At 34.5% G+C, this 17,231-nt stretch overlaps 1 protein-coding gene across 1 annotated transcript in view; it reads right to left on the bottom strand.

Annotated features, from left to right (window-relative positions):
- Positions 1-17,231, bottom strand: part of NOX3 (NADPH oxidase 3) — a 97,451-nt gene that overhangs the window by 27,795 nt on the left and 52,425 nt on the right. Inside the window, exon 11 of the mRNA XM_003769562.2 lies at positions 3,362-3,508. Within this exon, the coding sequence (XP_003769610.1) occupies positions 3,362-3,508 (147 nt within the window). The remainder of the gene's footprint in view (positions 1-3,361; positions 3,509-17,231) is intronic.

The raw sequence follows: 17,231 nt of genomic DNA, 5'->3' as shown, positions 1-17,231 counted from the left end.
TAAAAAATAAAGAAAAAAATTGAGATATAGATAAGAAATTATATTTTGTAATGATTAGTTGCATTTAATCAACCTTTTGTTTTATTATTTTGACTAAAGCAAAAACAAGGATTATTTTTATATCCTTCCATATATTCATAGCATTTAGCTCAGTTCCTAGAACATAGAAAGCATATAATAAACACTTGTTGACAGACTGACTTAACTGGCTACTCAATTGAGTCAAAATATCCAATTTAACTTTACAAGCACACATATCCTTGTATGTGTGTGTACACAAATGTATGTATCTGTATATATATGTTTTATATATGTGTATGGATATTTAATTATGAGGCAATTGTAAAACATGTTTATTATAAAATTGTTCAGTGAATGAATTAATTTTGTGGATTAATCAAAACCTTTGAAAGATTTTTATATAATTCTAATTTGTTAGTGACAAGTCAATAAAAAAGTTTGAACTCAGTTAAGCAATTAATTATTTGTAAGATGACTACTTAATTCAAGGTTGTTTCACTTACTAAAACCAGTTTCAATCCTGTCTACCTTGCCCCAACTCTTTGTCAACCTAAGGAGCTTCTAATTTTATCAAGAAAAAGAATGATCAAAAGTTAATGATTTTCATTCACAGGAGTACAGAAAACAAGCTGTATTGTATGTTTGCAAGGGTTCTAGAAGCAGTGTCAAAAAAGCAATGAGACACTGTTACAATTCCAATGTTGCTGCTTCTGTTAGAAATTATCCTAATGTATTTAACTCCTATGATCAATCAGTCACAGATGTAGAAAAGCAAGGGATTAAAGGGGCCTAATTCCTAATCTGTGGATTGAGGACAGTTGAGTAAAGGTAAATCAGCAATGATTATTGTGAGAGGCCCATCAATCCAATCTATATATACACCTCAAGAATTGCCATTGTCTTTTCTCAATGAACAGAAATGAATAGTTCAATTATAGTCTTAGGGAGTATATTAATTTATTTTTAACATTAACATCTTGTCATCATATTATAAAATGTTTAGGATCACTGCTAGAGAGCATAAAGGCGAAGTCATGTCTGTATAAGTCTCTGCCAGTAAGAGTCCTTATCTCAGCATGAACTCTTAGGTAGGCCAGGTATGGACAGGTAGCCCAGTATGCTGGAAATAACAATATACTTGGAGTCAAAAGGACAGGTTTTAGTTCCATCTCATCTACTTAGTCACTGTGTGAGCTTAGATAGATTGGTTTCCCTCTCTGAGTTTCAGTCCTTCACATATAGAATAAAATTAATAGTATTTGCACTGCCTATCTCACAGAGGTTTTGCGAGAATCAAATGAGTTAATTAAGTATGTAAAGCAGTGACTATGTAATTGTAAAGAACTCTACAAATATGAAGGAGCCATATTATTGATCAAAAATCCCATTTATTCACATGCCACTTAAATGAAGGAGAAAAGCTATTTAGAAAATGTAGTTAACATTATTTAACTCATCTAGAAGTGTGAAATTTGGCTTCCAATGAAATTTAACTTCAACATAATGCCAAGGAATCAAGATATTTAACTAGTGTTGCAAACAGACCATAAAAATTCATTTAGCTGAAGACCAGCAAGCAAACCCTCATTCATTTGCAGAAGCATAGAGCCAAATTAAAGTGTTGCTCTGCAAGGCCAAACCAAGAAAGAGAGATGGAGAATCCATTTGCAAACGCAGTTATTAATGCAAATCTCCTTGGGTCTAACACACTTTACTTGGAAGTAAATATCAATACCACCTACTGCAAAATACTGGTTGGAATAGCACAATCCATAACCTAATAATTGGTTCATTGATAAGCCCCATTTAAAGAGAAAAAAGCAATGGTTTACCATATAATATTCATCATTCATCATTATCAACATTAAAAGACCATTATTGATATAAAACCTTATATCATTTATTGACATCTCTTCTGTTTAGTAAAGATCAAGATCTAGCATTTAATAAATATATACAACACAGAACTTGTCTGCCTTTAAAAAAAAGATTACTAAAACATACAATTTATAAGAATTTCTAAAGAGAGAGAATCCTTAGTAATCTTAGTAGTAGTAGTAATAGTTTTAATAATCTTAGTAGTTATAAATTATTCTTTGTTGAAGCCTTCAAAGTTTGCAAATTGTGTCTTTGAAGGTAAGCCTTTGGGAGTTTCCCACTGAAATCTGTACACTTAGCTTCCAGTACACTGCAATGTCCTCAAAAGGTACTTAGGAAATTGGCAATAGTTCTTTAGGGATATAGGGTGTTTTTTGAAGTGATAAACTGGATGCCATCATTCCAAATTTGCTATTGCTTTCCACTGACCAACATTATTTCTCCTCAGAGAGTGTGTTTTCTGTAATCTTCCTTTACCTTTTCTATTTCTAAAATGATGTGCAAATTCTAGGATTCTATAAGTTCTATTGAGTTTCTCTTAGCACCTCCCTTGAGTTTCTCTCTTCCTTTTCAAAAAATGTTGGAAATTATTTTTTTCATTTCTTCAGATAATTATGTAGATATAGTCATGCTTTGCCTGGAATTGTGATTTTATTCTAATGATCTCCATGAAGGCAGATCCACCTATTCTGCAGTTTCACATCTTGAAGAATTGTTTGACATATGGAGAAGTTGGAAGTAGGGAGGTGGCTCACTGCATAAAGCACTGAATCTGAAGTCAGGAATACTGAATTCACTTATGCCCTCAGACACTAAGTGGGTGACCCTGACCAAGTTACTGAAACTATGTTTTCCTTAATCCCCTTGAGAAGGAAATGGCAAACCACGTTGGTATACATGCCAAGAAAATCCCTAGGACAGTATTGGTGTGCTGTGATTCACAGGGTTATGAAGAATTGGACATAATTGAATTGCAACTATTGAGAGGCCAGTGATTTGTCCATGATCATGCAGCCAATATGTTTAAGAGTCAGAGCTTGGACCCAACTCTTCTTGATTTAGAGGCTGGCTCTCTACCTGTTTTTGCTGCATTACCTCTCTGAATGTTTTCATTTTTAAAATTATTATTCCTATTTACTGAATATATATGGGAAAATGAAGTAGGCACACTCAGTTTTAGGTAGGAGTGTCTTGGAACCAGCTCAAACCTACCTCTCCCTATTTGTTAAATTTTCAGTATGAGTGCTTTCTCCTTGAAAATAAACACTGCAAATCAGGGTTTGATTTGTTATTTTGTTGATTTTCCTGACTTCAAAAAGTATTGAAGAAAATGTTAATAATGAAAATTAAATTTAAAAGTTTGTGATCATCCTATCTTTCCTTTCCTCTCACCCTTCCCATCCCAAGAACTGATTATTAAATATTTACCAATATACCACTGATGTCAAGAGTTCATTAATACCTGATTTTCATCCCATCCAGTAAGAAATATGTGATAACTTAGAAAACTGGTTTTTCCTTTCTCAGCCATCTGAGTTTCCAACAAAAACAAAAGATCAGCAAACCACTCGAAGGCACATGGAGCTCTGCAAATCCAGTAGAAATAAACCTGTCAGGAAGAAAGGCAGTGAATTGGACAGGGAAGTCTTTTCATAATGCTCTTAGTAATTTTCTATGTCTATAGCAGCAAACATATCCTTCTGTTCACATTTAGTCCACATTGGGATGTTTTACAAATAATATGTTTCTCTGTGCCAATGTAGAAACAATCTCATTTGTGCCTGAATGGCTTTGGGGAGAAAATCACTTTTTCCTTGAAAAAGCCAAGAATGAATTCAAGGAATGCCTAGGATCTGGGCTTTTACTAAGGTCTTTACATGAGGATCAATTTCCTAAATTCAATCCTGTGCTTTTTCTGAACAAAGATTAATAATCAAAACAAACTATGCAATCAATGGCTCTGCAATGTTCCCAGAGGGGGATAAAGCATTACACTAACTACCTTCATCTTTACTTATGACCTAAGCTCAGAATTTGAACTCAGTCCTTCAGAGAATCCTACAGCTTGTGTATTAATTTATTTCACCCACCAGATCCCTGAGAGAGTAGAGGTTATGATAATTGCAGTTTCAAGCTTCAGTGGGCTGCATTTTCCCCTCATCCAGGCATACTCAGCATCCATGAAATCTTGTAGGTGATGTATATGCATGCATGTTTATTGCCATAATACAATTCTAATTGTGGAAAGGTTTTTCTTTTTTCTTTTTTTAAAACTCTGGGCAATATCTCTCCATCCAGTAAATGCCACAGAACAAAATGTAGCATTAATTTGCTGAAGTAAATGTTAAAATTTTCTACTCAGTTTTAGATGAGGACAGCTCAAAAAGACACTGAAATATTGATTCCTTTCCCCTGTTTTCTTTACCCTTACACTTTCTCCTGGGATATGTTCTCATCTTTTAAGTGTCAGCATTTTGGGATTGAAGAATCCCTGGACTTGAAGAATCCCTGAAGTAAAAAAGACTTCATTCTGAGTTCTGAGTCTTCCATTAATTAGCTCTGTGACTTTGGGTTAGTCACTTAACGACTCAGAATCTCAGTTTTCTCATTTGTAAAATTCAGTTGAAAAGAGTGTGCTGGGACTGTAAGGCTCAAAGTATATGAAGTTACTTTGTAATTGTAAAGCCCTACATAAAGCTAAGCTACTCTTTATTTTAAAAATATCTGAAGGAGACAATTATTATATTAATAAAAGAAACTAGATTCTTTTAGACTAATATCAAACTAAGTCACATCTATTGGAATTTAATTTTGTTTCATTTTGGTTTTGCCCTCAGTAGAAGTGGAAATTAACTCCTGTATCAAGTACATGAAATACTAACACAGTTGCCCTCTTTTTTGCTAGTTTCATTACTTTAGCTGACACCCTGTTTATGGTGATATTTTTTCTTTTACACAATGGTCATCAGTTTATGAATTACTACTCTTTATTCCTTCACTCTGTAGAGGACATAACTTTTAAAAGAAATTATGTCTAGGTTTTCCCAATATAGTTCCAACTGGAAACTAAATGACCACATACTAGGGAAAAAGATAAATAAATTATGGTATAAGAATACAACAAAATATTATTTGGCTCTAAGAAATGATGAAATGGACCACTTAGAAAACTAGTGAGACCTCTATGAACTGATGCAAATAGAAGTAAACAAAACTGAGAGCACAATTTATAAAATGAAAACTTCATAGAGATAAACAGCTTTGAAAGACATCAGAATGCTAATCAATGCAATGATAAACTATGATTCTAGAGCTCTAAAGATGAAACATAGCACATATCTGCTCCCAGAGAGATGATGGACTTAAATCAATTAAATGTAAAATCGGACAGTCAATCTGAGAATTTAATTTGCTGGATTGCACATATTTTATAGGGATTTTATATTTTTGAAGGAGAGAAGTAATAAATGCTTTAAAAATAACTAAACTAAATGTATAAAAGGACAGTGGGAGAAATCATTTTTTAAAAATCTAAGAAAAATGGCAAGCCAAATTGTTGCTTTCTGTAGCATCAAGAATTCCTTTTTTTCCTCCCAAATAGAATTAGTTCTTATCTTTATTTCCTTGTGGCTTAATCAATTGTGTGTTTGTGTATACTTAATGTCCCCATTCTTTTTTTTTTATTTTCTCTGCCTTGTCACAATAGCTTCTTGTTTCTTCCTCTGTAGATGACTGCCTTTTGGGTGATGTTTGAGCTTGTTCAGTTCAAGAGGCATTGGAAAGAAAATGAACAGTCTCAGCAGAAGTGCTTCAGGCAAGAAAAGAAAAGTTCAATGTAAGAAAAATGTATTTACTTTGATTTATTTTGATCTCTTCAATGGATAGACAAAGCCAACTCTGAAGAGGGATAATTGTTTTATAATACCTCCTCATTTTGTCCTGCATAATGCTCCATCAACAATGGATGGAGGACATATGTATGTGTATACATATAGTTACTATCTATGCCTTTCAAAATACATTTTTTTAAATAAACACAAAATCTGATTTGTAGAACCCCCCTTCCCTCCAGCAGAATTCAGTAATATCAGAGTTAAAAAGATATTTGGAATGCACATGGAATAATAGATTGCTAATATAAAAATTATCAGTAAAATAATGAGGGATATTGCTAAGTTCACCTATGCCACATTGCCCAAGTCTGGATCCTTTCCCATGTCTTCCCTAACAGACCAGTTTCCTACTAGCAGTTCCTTGTGAATTTTAGATCAGATTGATCCATCATTCCATGTAAGTGGAACATATAAGCTGTATTATCTTCTAATAAATAATTACAGCAAAATTACCTAAGAACAACTACTAAATGTATAAAATATAAATGTATAAAATTTCTAAATAATTGGTGATCCTGAGCACTTCCTTCTCCCTACTTCCTGTTCCTCAGTATTTTATTCTTTAAAATCAGGCAGTTATATTATATGGAATCTTTATCCAGCTGAAACATTCTATCCTCTATGTTTATAATTAACAACTACCAACAAACAATAACAACTCTCTATTTGGGATCACAGATTCAATGGATCTAAGTTGTAAAGTGGCTCAGGGCTATTTAAAAATATGACATTTAGACAATATAGTCCCTCTAGATCTTACTATGTCATAGTTATTATAAAAGTCAGATTTAATTCTTTAAAGCCATATGTGGTCTGAAAATCAATTTTCATTAGAGATCAGCTAATTTAGCTTATTCCTAGACAAATTTTTTTTTTTTAAACCAAGCCACTTATTTCTTAAGACAGAATGGATGGGAAGGAAGAACTGTTTTTGTTATTAACACAGGACCAAATAGGGAGAAAGCCATAATTGTGAGTATAATTTTTAATATTAATACATTTGAGATATTCCATAGAATCTACATAATTTTGTCCTTTAAAATGAAACATCTTGTAAATGGAAACATATGAATTGTTGAATGATATTTTACACAAGTCAAATATTGTCTTACTGATTACTTACTGAAAAAGCTTCAAACTACTTAGTCTGGCATTCAAAACTCTGCACAAACTGACTCTAAATTACCTTACTCCAGAGTATTCTTTTTATTCCCTTTACACTGTGGTCAAAATAGAACACATTCTATGTTCTTTTACTGCTGCTGTACCTTTGCTCATGCATTAGGATGGACTGAGCTTCCAGGAAGAGATAATTTGACTTTATTGATGTATTGGGTCCTTGTCAGATTTCATGTCAGGTATCATGTTCAGTTCTGGGCACTCTGGCTTAAGAAGGTTGATGATAAACTAAATTGTGTGCACAGTAAGGCAACTCAAATGATGAAGAGTCCAGAGTTCATGACATGAGAGAGACATAGTTTGAAGCAAATGAGCACTTCATTTGTGTTCAAGTATTAGAAGGGCTGTTATTTGAAAGAAATATTAGTCTTGTTCATTTTGGCCCCATGTAGCAGAGCCAAGAGAAGACTGTGGCTATGAAAAAATTCAGCAAAGGCAAATTTAGGATTGATGTCAAGAAAACTTCCCAATAATTTAAATTATCCAAAACCAGAATGGGTTTTCCCATTCCTTGAGGTTCTTCCTTCCTTGAGGTCCCTTTCTAGGTGGTTGGTAACCAAAGTCTGAGTAATCACTTTTAGAGTATATTCTAGTAAGGTTTCTTTCATATAGTAAATGGCTGCCAAGGTTCCTTCCAACCTTCAAGTTCTGTTAGTCCATGACTCTGTGATATTCCCAGTATCTGGAATTCTTTCTCCTTATCCCATCTCAGTTTTTTTTTTTAAAGTTCTTATTCATCATTCAAACCCCAGCTCAAACATTATGTTCTCTATGAAGCTCTCTCTGAAATCTTCCATCTGGAAGGGATCTCTCCTTCCTGTCAATTTCCATCATACTTTGTTCACAGTCCTCCTATAATGGTCTATTTTGTACTGTCATTATTTGTATATATGTCTTATCACTTCCTAGTGGATTAAAAGCTCCATGAGGGTACGGACCTTGTCATTCATTTCTATGTCTTGCCAAATCCTTAACATTCTTTCATATTCTGGCCACAAAATGATGAATGAATGAAGATTTTTTTTCCTTCAAGTTCCTCTAGAATTGCAAAGAGGGAAAAAAAACCCATAAAAAAATTCCGTCCTCTTGGCAAGCATCTTTGAGTTTCCATTTTTATGGGACCTATGTCTTTTTCAAGGGGAGACTCTTTCATCCAGAGCCAATGTATCACCAAGCTCCTGGTTAAAATGCCATAATATGCTGCAGTAAGTATAATATAAGCCAATTTAGTAGCGTGGTTCATTCAGGCTTTACTGTTGTACTTTCAAGAGAATGCACAATGAATAGTTATAAGGTCTTGCTTCTGCTCTGAAAGACAATTCTGATCAAGGACTATATAGTGTCTTCTAATACATAGAGGGTTCTAGGAAGAAACCCTTCCATATGAGCATTGACTAGTCTTTTTTTTTGTCAAGAGAGAACAAAACTAAGAAGATATATCTTTTCATCACTGACATTTCCATAGCACTTAATGGTTTACAAACTGTACATGCATTTGTCCTCCCAATAATCATATGAGGTAATATCTCGATTTCACAGATGAGAAAGCTGATGTTCAGAAAGAATTGTGACTTATTCAGGGACATTCAACTAGGAAATGACTGAATTTAAAATTTAAATTTAATTCAGCAATTATGTTGGAGTATCTGGTATGTGCAAAACACTGTACTTGGCAATATGGAGACAGACCAAAAAAATGATACAATATTTGCCTTTCCACTTACATGGATAATACCCTGACTCATCACCTCTTACTTGGACTATTGTATTAATCTCATAATTACTCTCCTTTGATCCAGTTTCTCCTTTTTCCAATTCATCTTGTAACCAGTTGTGAAATTCATATCTCTAGTGCAGTCCTGACTGGTTTTTTCTCTTCTCAGGCAAATTCAGTTAGTTTCTCTTGAATACAAATTCTTGTTTGGCATTTAAAGTCATTCACAAACTGACTATAAAAATTTCTTTCCAGATTCATTTAATTTTTCTTCTAAAATCCTCCATTCCAGTCAAACTTACTTATTTATGGTTTCTTGTACAGCACCTAGGCTTTATACTGTCCTTTGAATGCTTCCCTTGCCTTCTATCCATCTCTGTCTCCAGGAATCTGTTTCTTTGCCTCAAGGTTCATCTGAAGTGTCATACACATCCTTCAAAATATTTTTCCTGATTCTTCCACTTTTTAGTGTTTCTCCCCAAATTAATTTTTATTTACTCACTTGTGTACATATTGGGCCTTCCCCTTCTACTCTATCAAAACAAACAACAAAAAAGAATGTAAACTTTTTGGGGCCAGAGACTCTTTTATTTCCAAAACCTACGCATACTACCTGAGACATAACAGGTGCCCAATAAATACTGGTTTATTTTAAATTCCATCTACAACAGTAAGATAAATGCAAAATCTACAAAATCATGGATTTCTCCCTAGAAAAGTTCTCCCAGAACTTGGGAGAATATTATTGGACTTAAAGAAAAATTAGGACAAATACAAATAATGAGATCTTCATACTTAATGCCTAATGATACTATAGAATTCATTATCTAGAGATATTATGAAAACTTTGGCTATGAAAAAGTTCAGCAAAGGCTAATTTTGAATGCTAGATGCACAGCAGATTTAAAGGAAAGTAATTTGTGTACACAAATTTGGGAAGGGGATACCTCAAACCTTCTGAGACAGGGATTAGAGAGGCAACTGGGCTTTTTCTCAATTTCAGACAATAATGAGCTCATGAACCATTGAGATGGTTTAGGATTTTTTGTTGTTTAATGTAATTGTCTTGATCCCAAGATATTCTCTCTGTCCTTCCTCCTACCACAGGTATTTCTCACATGACTAGAGATCACTCCAACATATATATATATATATATATTGGCTTTTACAAACTGATTTCTTCTTATTCTGCTGATGCAATTTGGCTTCAAATTATCGAACATTATGATCTCGGGATCTTTAAATTTCCAAGTTAGCAGGGACTCCTGATTGAGAAATACCGCTACAACACCCTCCAAAAGGGATAGTTGTATAGTGGGGAAAGTACTGGATTTGGCGTTAGAACACCTGGATTCAAATCCTGAGTTTCTAGTAGAAGCCTCAGTTTCTTCAATGGTAACACAAAACAGAAGGACTAAGTGACCTTTAAAGTTTCTTCCATCTTTAAGTCTATCATCTCAGCTTCTTTCCTTTTCCCTTTTCTAGACTTCTCAATGTTTAATAGAGGTAGTAGAAGTGCCCCACTGCGGACCCAATTATAACTAGTTAAGCCACACAGGTCTTTTCTTTTTCTTCCCTCTCTCTTCCTTTTCGCTTTACTTTTCTCTTCCTCTCCCCTTCCATTCCCTTCCCTGCCCAAAGGAATATAAAATTTGATCACTGAAACCTAGAAAAATGTCTTGGGGTTTATGGGTTGGGAAGGAACCTTAAACCCAAATCACTTTGGCATTCCTTGATTGGTCAACAATAGATCTCTTTCAAGACCCACTTGGCCATTGTTTGAGCCCTGATTGGCTCAGAATGAATGCAAATAGCAAATGTTTTGACCAGAAACCCTGAGGGTTGTTTGTCTAGTTTGATTAGATAAAAGAGGTCATTCTCTGTCTCATTTCTTAGCTACCCTTAATCATTGATTGGGCAAAATCAAATCTGTTGAAGACTTAAACTTAAAAAAAATCCTACTGCATTCAGGGCCAACTCCAGTCCTCCAGATTTATATCTTGTCACTGGACCCAGATGGCTCTGGAGTAGAAAGTAAGACTGATGACTTTACACCTTCCTCCCTCACTTAAATTCAATTCATGTGCATGACATGGGATTCACCTTGCTGATTATTGTGAGGATAAACAACAGAACTAGACTGCAAAATTATGCTGTACCAGTAGGTTCCACCCTCCATTCACAATATACTCTTGTTTAAGTGTCTCTTAAAGCCAAACTTCTGGGTTCACTAAAGTAAATTAGTGCCCTGACTTACTGAAAGTTTGAAGTTCAGTATAATGAGCTCTCTTCAAATTATAAGTGTCTGTACTTTGAAATATAAAAGGTCACCTCTGCTAGAACAGACTGAGTTCAACTCAGCAAGTATAAAATTCTCTGTGGCAGAGGCTTGTCCACAGGAAGGAGCCTCCTAGATGCGGCTAATTCTTTCTGGGGCTCTTAGAAGAGATAAAATTATAAAGTTGTTCTTCACTTTAAGTATGTATGACCTTGCGTAGCCTCTCTCAATAGTCTTCAGTCCTTTTGACTTTTTTCACAGTCGTTAGCTTTAATATGAAGCTCTGGACATTGCTGACTGTGATTATATTCTAGCTGTACCACTGCTTTATTCAATGACCTGGGGTGAGACTTACTATGCCTCAGTTTATCCTAATTAAAGATAATCACACTTGCCATCTTCTTAATGAGGCAACTGTGAGGAATAATGTACAGGCTGAAATGGTTTGAGGTCCTCCCATGAAAGATGCTAAGTACGATATTATTATATGCATCTTCTAAAAAGAAGAATATAACCTGGGCCACACCAACTCAATTTGCTACTATACACATGATTAGTACAGATGATCCCTTCCAGCAGGAGGCAGAGCTCTGGTGTGAGGGAAAGGAGTATAAATAATTTCTCAGACTAAACAGATTAAATTAAAGACATTTTTCATTCATTACAAAAGAGAGAAAATCCTCCCTTATTTTATTAATATATTTAAGTAGACCAAGGATTTTTGTCTCTCTTGGTCTCTTTCCCTGGCTCCCACTGGCCCCTGCTGCCTTTTTTATTTGAATTATCTGTTTATTAGATTAAGTTAGGAACCCAAAGGCCATTTTCTATGAAATGCACAATAAATAAATACTCATTATCACAATTATATATTATTAAACTGATGAAGGAAAATAATTTATGAAGAAATGTGATGGTCTCTTCTTTTCTATAACCTATCATATTTTAACAACAAAATCATAGAATATGGCCTATGTATGCATATAAATGCAAACATACACATATGCACATGCATTTATAGTTAAATAAATAAAAGAAAATGTAATTTTTATTTAGCTGACATATTTCTAGGGACTCAAATGTCCTTAGTATCTGGGGATCCTCAGTAATCCAATATACTTATATCAATAATCTCCCCTTTACCTCTCCTCTTTATGAACCCCCCATCCCATTTCATTTATCATTCTTGATGCCTCACAGAAGTAAACTGGCCTAAATTTATTTCCAAGTGCTCTTTTCACATGCTGAGTATGAAGCAGAATTAATCACACATGTTAGGCAGGAATTGGAGGAATTTTTAATATCTACAGGGCATTTGCACCCCTTGGCTCTCCTCTTCTGCAGCTTCCCACCATGCTCTTCAGTCACCTGTGTTTCCTTCCTTCATCTCAAAGGAGCATGGCATTGCATCCCCACTCTCATAAAAAAAGGATGTTGGCCATTCTTGCTGTCACTGAAAACGTCCTTTCAATAATATGGCAGCTTAATTTCACTTTCTCCATTGCAAGTCATTATTAGCTCCTCACTGGTTAGTATGTATTCTGTCCTTTTGGGCAGCCAAAAAAAAATAGTCAGGAGTCCAAGGGCAGCTTCAAATACAGGGTACTATTACTAGACTCCAGGAAGGTGGCAGGCAGCCCATTTAATTTTCTCCTGTGTTTTATTTTGAAGGTTTAAAGGGTGGTGTGGCAGGGAGGGCGAGGGAGTAGAAGGAGGTGGCAATTTGCTGTTATAAAGACCTGAGAGAACGCTAGCATTGGGAAACAAGTTCTGACTTCAGACTTAAAAGTTGAGGCTTTGTTGTTAGGAGAAATTACTGCCTTTTTATGTTCCAACCTGTGCATTACACATGGAGGGGAAAAAAATCCAGTCTAATTGCAGCCCAGCATCCAGTCTTAACATTCCAACTCCAACCCCCCTCACATCATTTCTTTCCCCTCCTCATTACAGAAGGGAACAAACTGAAAACCATAGCCCAGATCTATAATTGTGAAGAAGCTGTTAGATAAATATGTACTTCTTTTGCTATGCTGAACTTTTAAAATTATACAGATGCTGACAGCTAAGGAAAAGGAATAGTATTTATATTGCAAAAGCATGTGGGAGGCCCTGACAAATATTAGTTATGTAAGACTAATGATAGCTGTATTCAAACAAACATAAAGTTGCTTAAAAGGAAGTGGGGAAACTTTACAAACTTTTCCAAATATTTTAGATTCTGATAAAGCAGATTGTGTGTAATTTTTCACCTACTGGGCAACCAAAACTAGGTTTTCACTGACTTTTGGTAATAATAGAAACCTCTACCTCACAAAGAATGAATCCTGGACAGTGTTAAGACACATGGATTCAACTATATGATGATCAATTCTGATGGCCCTGGCCATCTTCAGCAATGAGATGAACCAAATCAGTTCCAATGAAGTAGTAATGAACTGAACCAGCTATGCTCAGCGAGAGAACTCTGGGAGATGACTAAGAACCATTACATTGAATTCCCAATCCCTATATTTTTGCCTACCTGCATTTTGGATTTCCTTCACAGGCTAATTGTACAACATTTCAGAGTCCGATTCTTTTTGTACAGCAAAATAACGGTTTGGTCACGTATACTTATTGTGTATCTAATTTATACTTTAATATATTTAACATCTACTGGTCATCCTGCCATCTAGGAGAGGGGATGGGGGAGAGGAGGGGAAAGATTGGAACAAAAGGTTTGGCAATTGTTGATGCTGTAAAATTACCCATGCATATAACTTGTAAATAAAAAGCTATTTAAAAAATAAAAAAAAAAAAGACACATGGATTCAAATCCCAGCTTGATGATTTCTCAGTGTATGTCCTTCGGCAAAATTTACCCTACCTCCAGAAAAGACACAGTTCAACTGCTCTTTTTTAGAAAGTGCTTTTCCTGTTCCCTAGTCTTTGTTAGTGGCTCCCCGCTAAAGCAAATAATTTGCATTTATTTTGTTAAGTTTGGCAAATCAGTAATATCAGTTGTCTTCCCCAAATAAATCATAAGCTTTTTGAAGGCAGGGACTATTTTCTTGTTGTCTTTGTATTCCCATTTAGAGTCAGATAAGTGCGACAGTGAGTGCCAGGCCTGGAATCAAAAAGACTGATTTTTGTGAGTTCAAATCTGTCCTCAGACAGATTTGGTTTTGACAACCAGATGTATGTTTCTGAGGAAGTGACTTAACCCTGTTTGCCTCAGTTTCCTCATATGTAAAATGAGCTGGAGAAGAAAATGTCAAACCATTCCAGTATCTTTGTCAAGGAAAACTCAGATAGGATCCCAAAGAGTCAGACATGATTGAAAAATATTCCTAATTGCTAGCATAATGCCTGATACAAAACATGGATTTAATAAATATCTGTTGAATTGAATTGAATTAAATATTTTCTTCTTAGTTTAATTGTTAAAAGGACAAATTCTGACATCCTTAGCAAAATATAAAATGACTAGATGGGTAGATAAATGTAAAATTGTTAGAAGGATTTCTAAACTTCCTTTTAGTTCTAATACAAGATTCTAGTAATCTGCAATCCTCCAGTTCTAGTATTCCTTTCTCATTGCTCTAATATTTCCATAGTCATTCTCTGTCATTCTCCCCTAGCCCACATCAAATTTCCTTTGAGCCCTGCAAATGAGGGAAATATTATTCTCTTCTCTTTTCAGTTCTAAAAATTCTGTCCTTACAGTATCTTTAATATATGTATCAATTTTGCATCACAGTAGTTTTCTGGGGCCTTTTTATCCCTGTCAGCAAAGTCAGATTTATTGCTGTTCCAGTATCCTGAGGACCTTTACATGTAGATGGATGTCTTAAAACTGAGCTAAGAATAAGAATTTGATGAGAAAAAGAGAGTCTTGAAACTTTTTAAGGGATTTTCTTTCATAAATAATTTCACTAAAGTTCAACAAAAGAATTTTGGAAATAGAAGGGAACAAAGTGGGAATCTAGTCCAAAGTCTTCATTTTATAGATGAAGTAATACAGGATCATAGAGAAATAAAATGGCTTGCCATTTTACAGTTAGTAAGTGGCACAATTACTACTCAAACTACTAGTTTTTGCTCTTAAAACACAAGACATTTTCCACTAGAGTTTGCAGCAGCCTCTTGGAGATGGAATAGATGACTTAAAAGTCATCTAATTTGAAAAAGAAGATAATCTAACTGTATCCAGACCTAAAACTATATTATAAAATGGTGGTTATCAAAATTATTTGGTATTGACTAATAAATAGAGTAGTGAGTCAGTGGAATAAGTTAGGTATATAAGACCCAATAGTCAATGACCATAGTAATCTAGTTTTTGATAAGCCAAAAGACTCCAGCTCCTGGGATAAGAATTCATTATTTGACAAAAATATCTGGGACATTTGGAAAAGAGTATGGCAGAAACTAGGCACTGCCCAACATCAAACACCCTATAGCAAGATAAGGTCAAAACGAGTTCATGTTTCAGATAGAAAAGCTGATACTATAAGCAAATCAGGGGAGCAAGGGATAGTGTACTTCCACAAATCTGTGGAGAAGGGAGGAATTTAAGGCAAAAGAAGAGCTAGAGAATATTATGAAATGAAAAATGGATAATTTTGATTACATGAAGTTGTAAAGGTTTTGCACAAACAAAACAAATGCAGCCAAGATTAGAAGGGGAGCAGAAACCTTGGAAAATATTTTTACTATGAGTGTTTCTGATAAAGGCCTCATATCTAAAATATATAGAGAACTGACTCAAATTTATAAGACTATACACCATTCCCTAATTGATAAGAGGTTAAAGGATATGAACAGACAATTTTCAGATAAAGAAATTAAGGTCATTTCTAGTCATATGAAAAAAAAAATGCTTTAAATCACCATTGATCAGAAAGAAATGCCAATCAAGACAACTCTGAGATACCACTTCATACCTCTCAGGTTGGGGTTGGTTAAGATGATAGAAAATATGAAAAAGGAGATATGGGAAAATTGGGACATTGAGGCATTGTTGTTGGAGTTGTGATTTTATCCAATCATTCTGGAGAGCAATGTGCCCAAAGGATTATTCAATTGCACATACTCTTTGATCCAGCAGTGTTCCTACTGTAATCCAAAGAGATCATAAACCAGCACCTACATGTGCAGAAATGTTTGGAGTCTCTTTTTTTCTGGTGACAAAGAATTAAAAAACGAGTAGATATCCAATAATTGGGGAGTGGCTGAATAAGTTAAGGTATATGAATGTAATGGAATATTATATTGAAAAGGAAAAAATATATTATTACAATGGAAGATATGATAAGCAAGTTGAATTCAGAAAAGCCTAGAAAAGCTTATTGTAGGGGGCAAACAATTCAAAGCATTGGTTCACCACTTTTCTTAACAATGAATGAAAATCATATTTGAGATAAATTTAGTATAATCTTGATGGAGCATGCATGTGACAGGATCAAAGCAGCACAACTATGCTATTTACAACTCTTATTTTGAGAAATACCTTGTTATTGATAATTACTGCTATTTACAACTCTATTTTGACAAATACCTTGTTATTAATGATTACTGTTATTTACAACCCTGTTATGATAGATACCTTCTTATTGCTAGTTATTGATAGTCAAATTTAAATGTCAAAGTATGGTCTATACATTAACCCTGGAATGTACATAGTACCACTTGAAAGTAGCTGGTGTTAATGGAACACTAGTTTAAAGATTATATAAACTCTGGTTCTCAAGATTAATAAACAAAAATTGCAAAGCAAATCTTTTCATCTGGCCTCATGGATATTCAATTCAGATTCATATTCTCGGTATTCACTGGAGTTGGACTCCAACAGCTTACATGAACTGATGCTTAGTGAAATAGGCAGGACCAAAAGAACATTTTACACAGTAACAAAATTATGTGATGATCAACTGCGATGGATTTGGCTCTTTTCAACAATATGGTGATTCAAGGTGATTCCAATAGTCTTGGAATGGAAAATGCCAACTATGAACTATGAACTATGGAGACTATTCATGGGTCAAAACATTATGTTTTCACACCTTTCTTTCTTGACCCCTTTTTTGTTTATTTTTTTCTCATTTTTCCTTTTTTTTTGCATATGTTTAAAATATTTTTAAAAATTGTGCATATTTAAACTATATCAAGTTGTTTTCTGTCTTGGGGAGGGAGGGAAGCAAGGGAGGAAGGGAAGAAAATTTGGAACACAAAATCTTACCAAAATGAATGTTAAAAGCTATCTTTACATACACTTGGAAAAAATAAAACA

Source organism: Sarcophilus harrisii, chromosome 4, assembly GCF_902635505.1.
Source record: "Sarcophilus harrisii chromosome 4, mSarHar1.11, whole genome shotgun sequence".
NCBI classification, from domain to species: Eukaryota; Metazoa; Chordata; class Mammalia; order Dasyuromorphia; family Dasyuridae; genus Sarcophilus; species Sarcophilus harrisii.
Note: the sequence above shows the minus strand (reverse complement) of the source record. Positions and strands in the feature narration are given on the sequence as shown.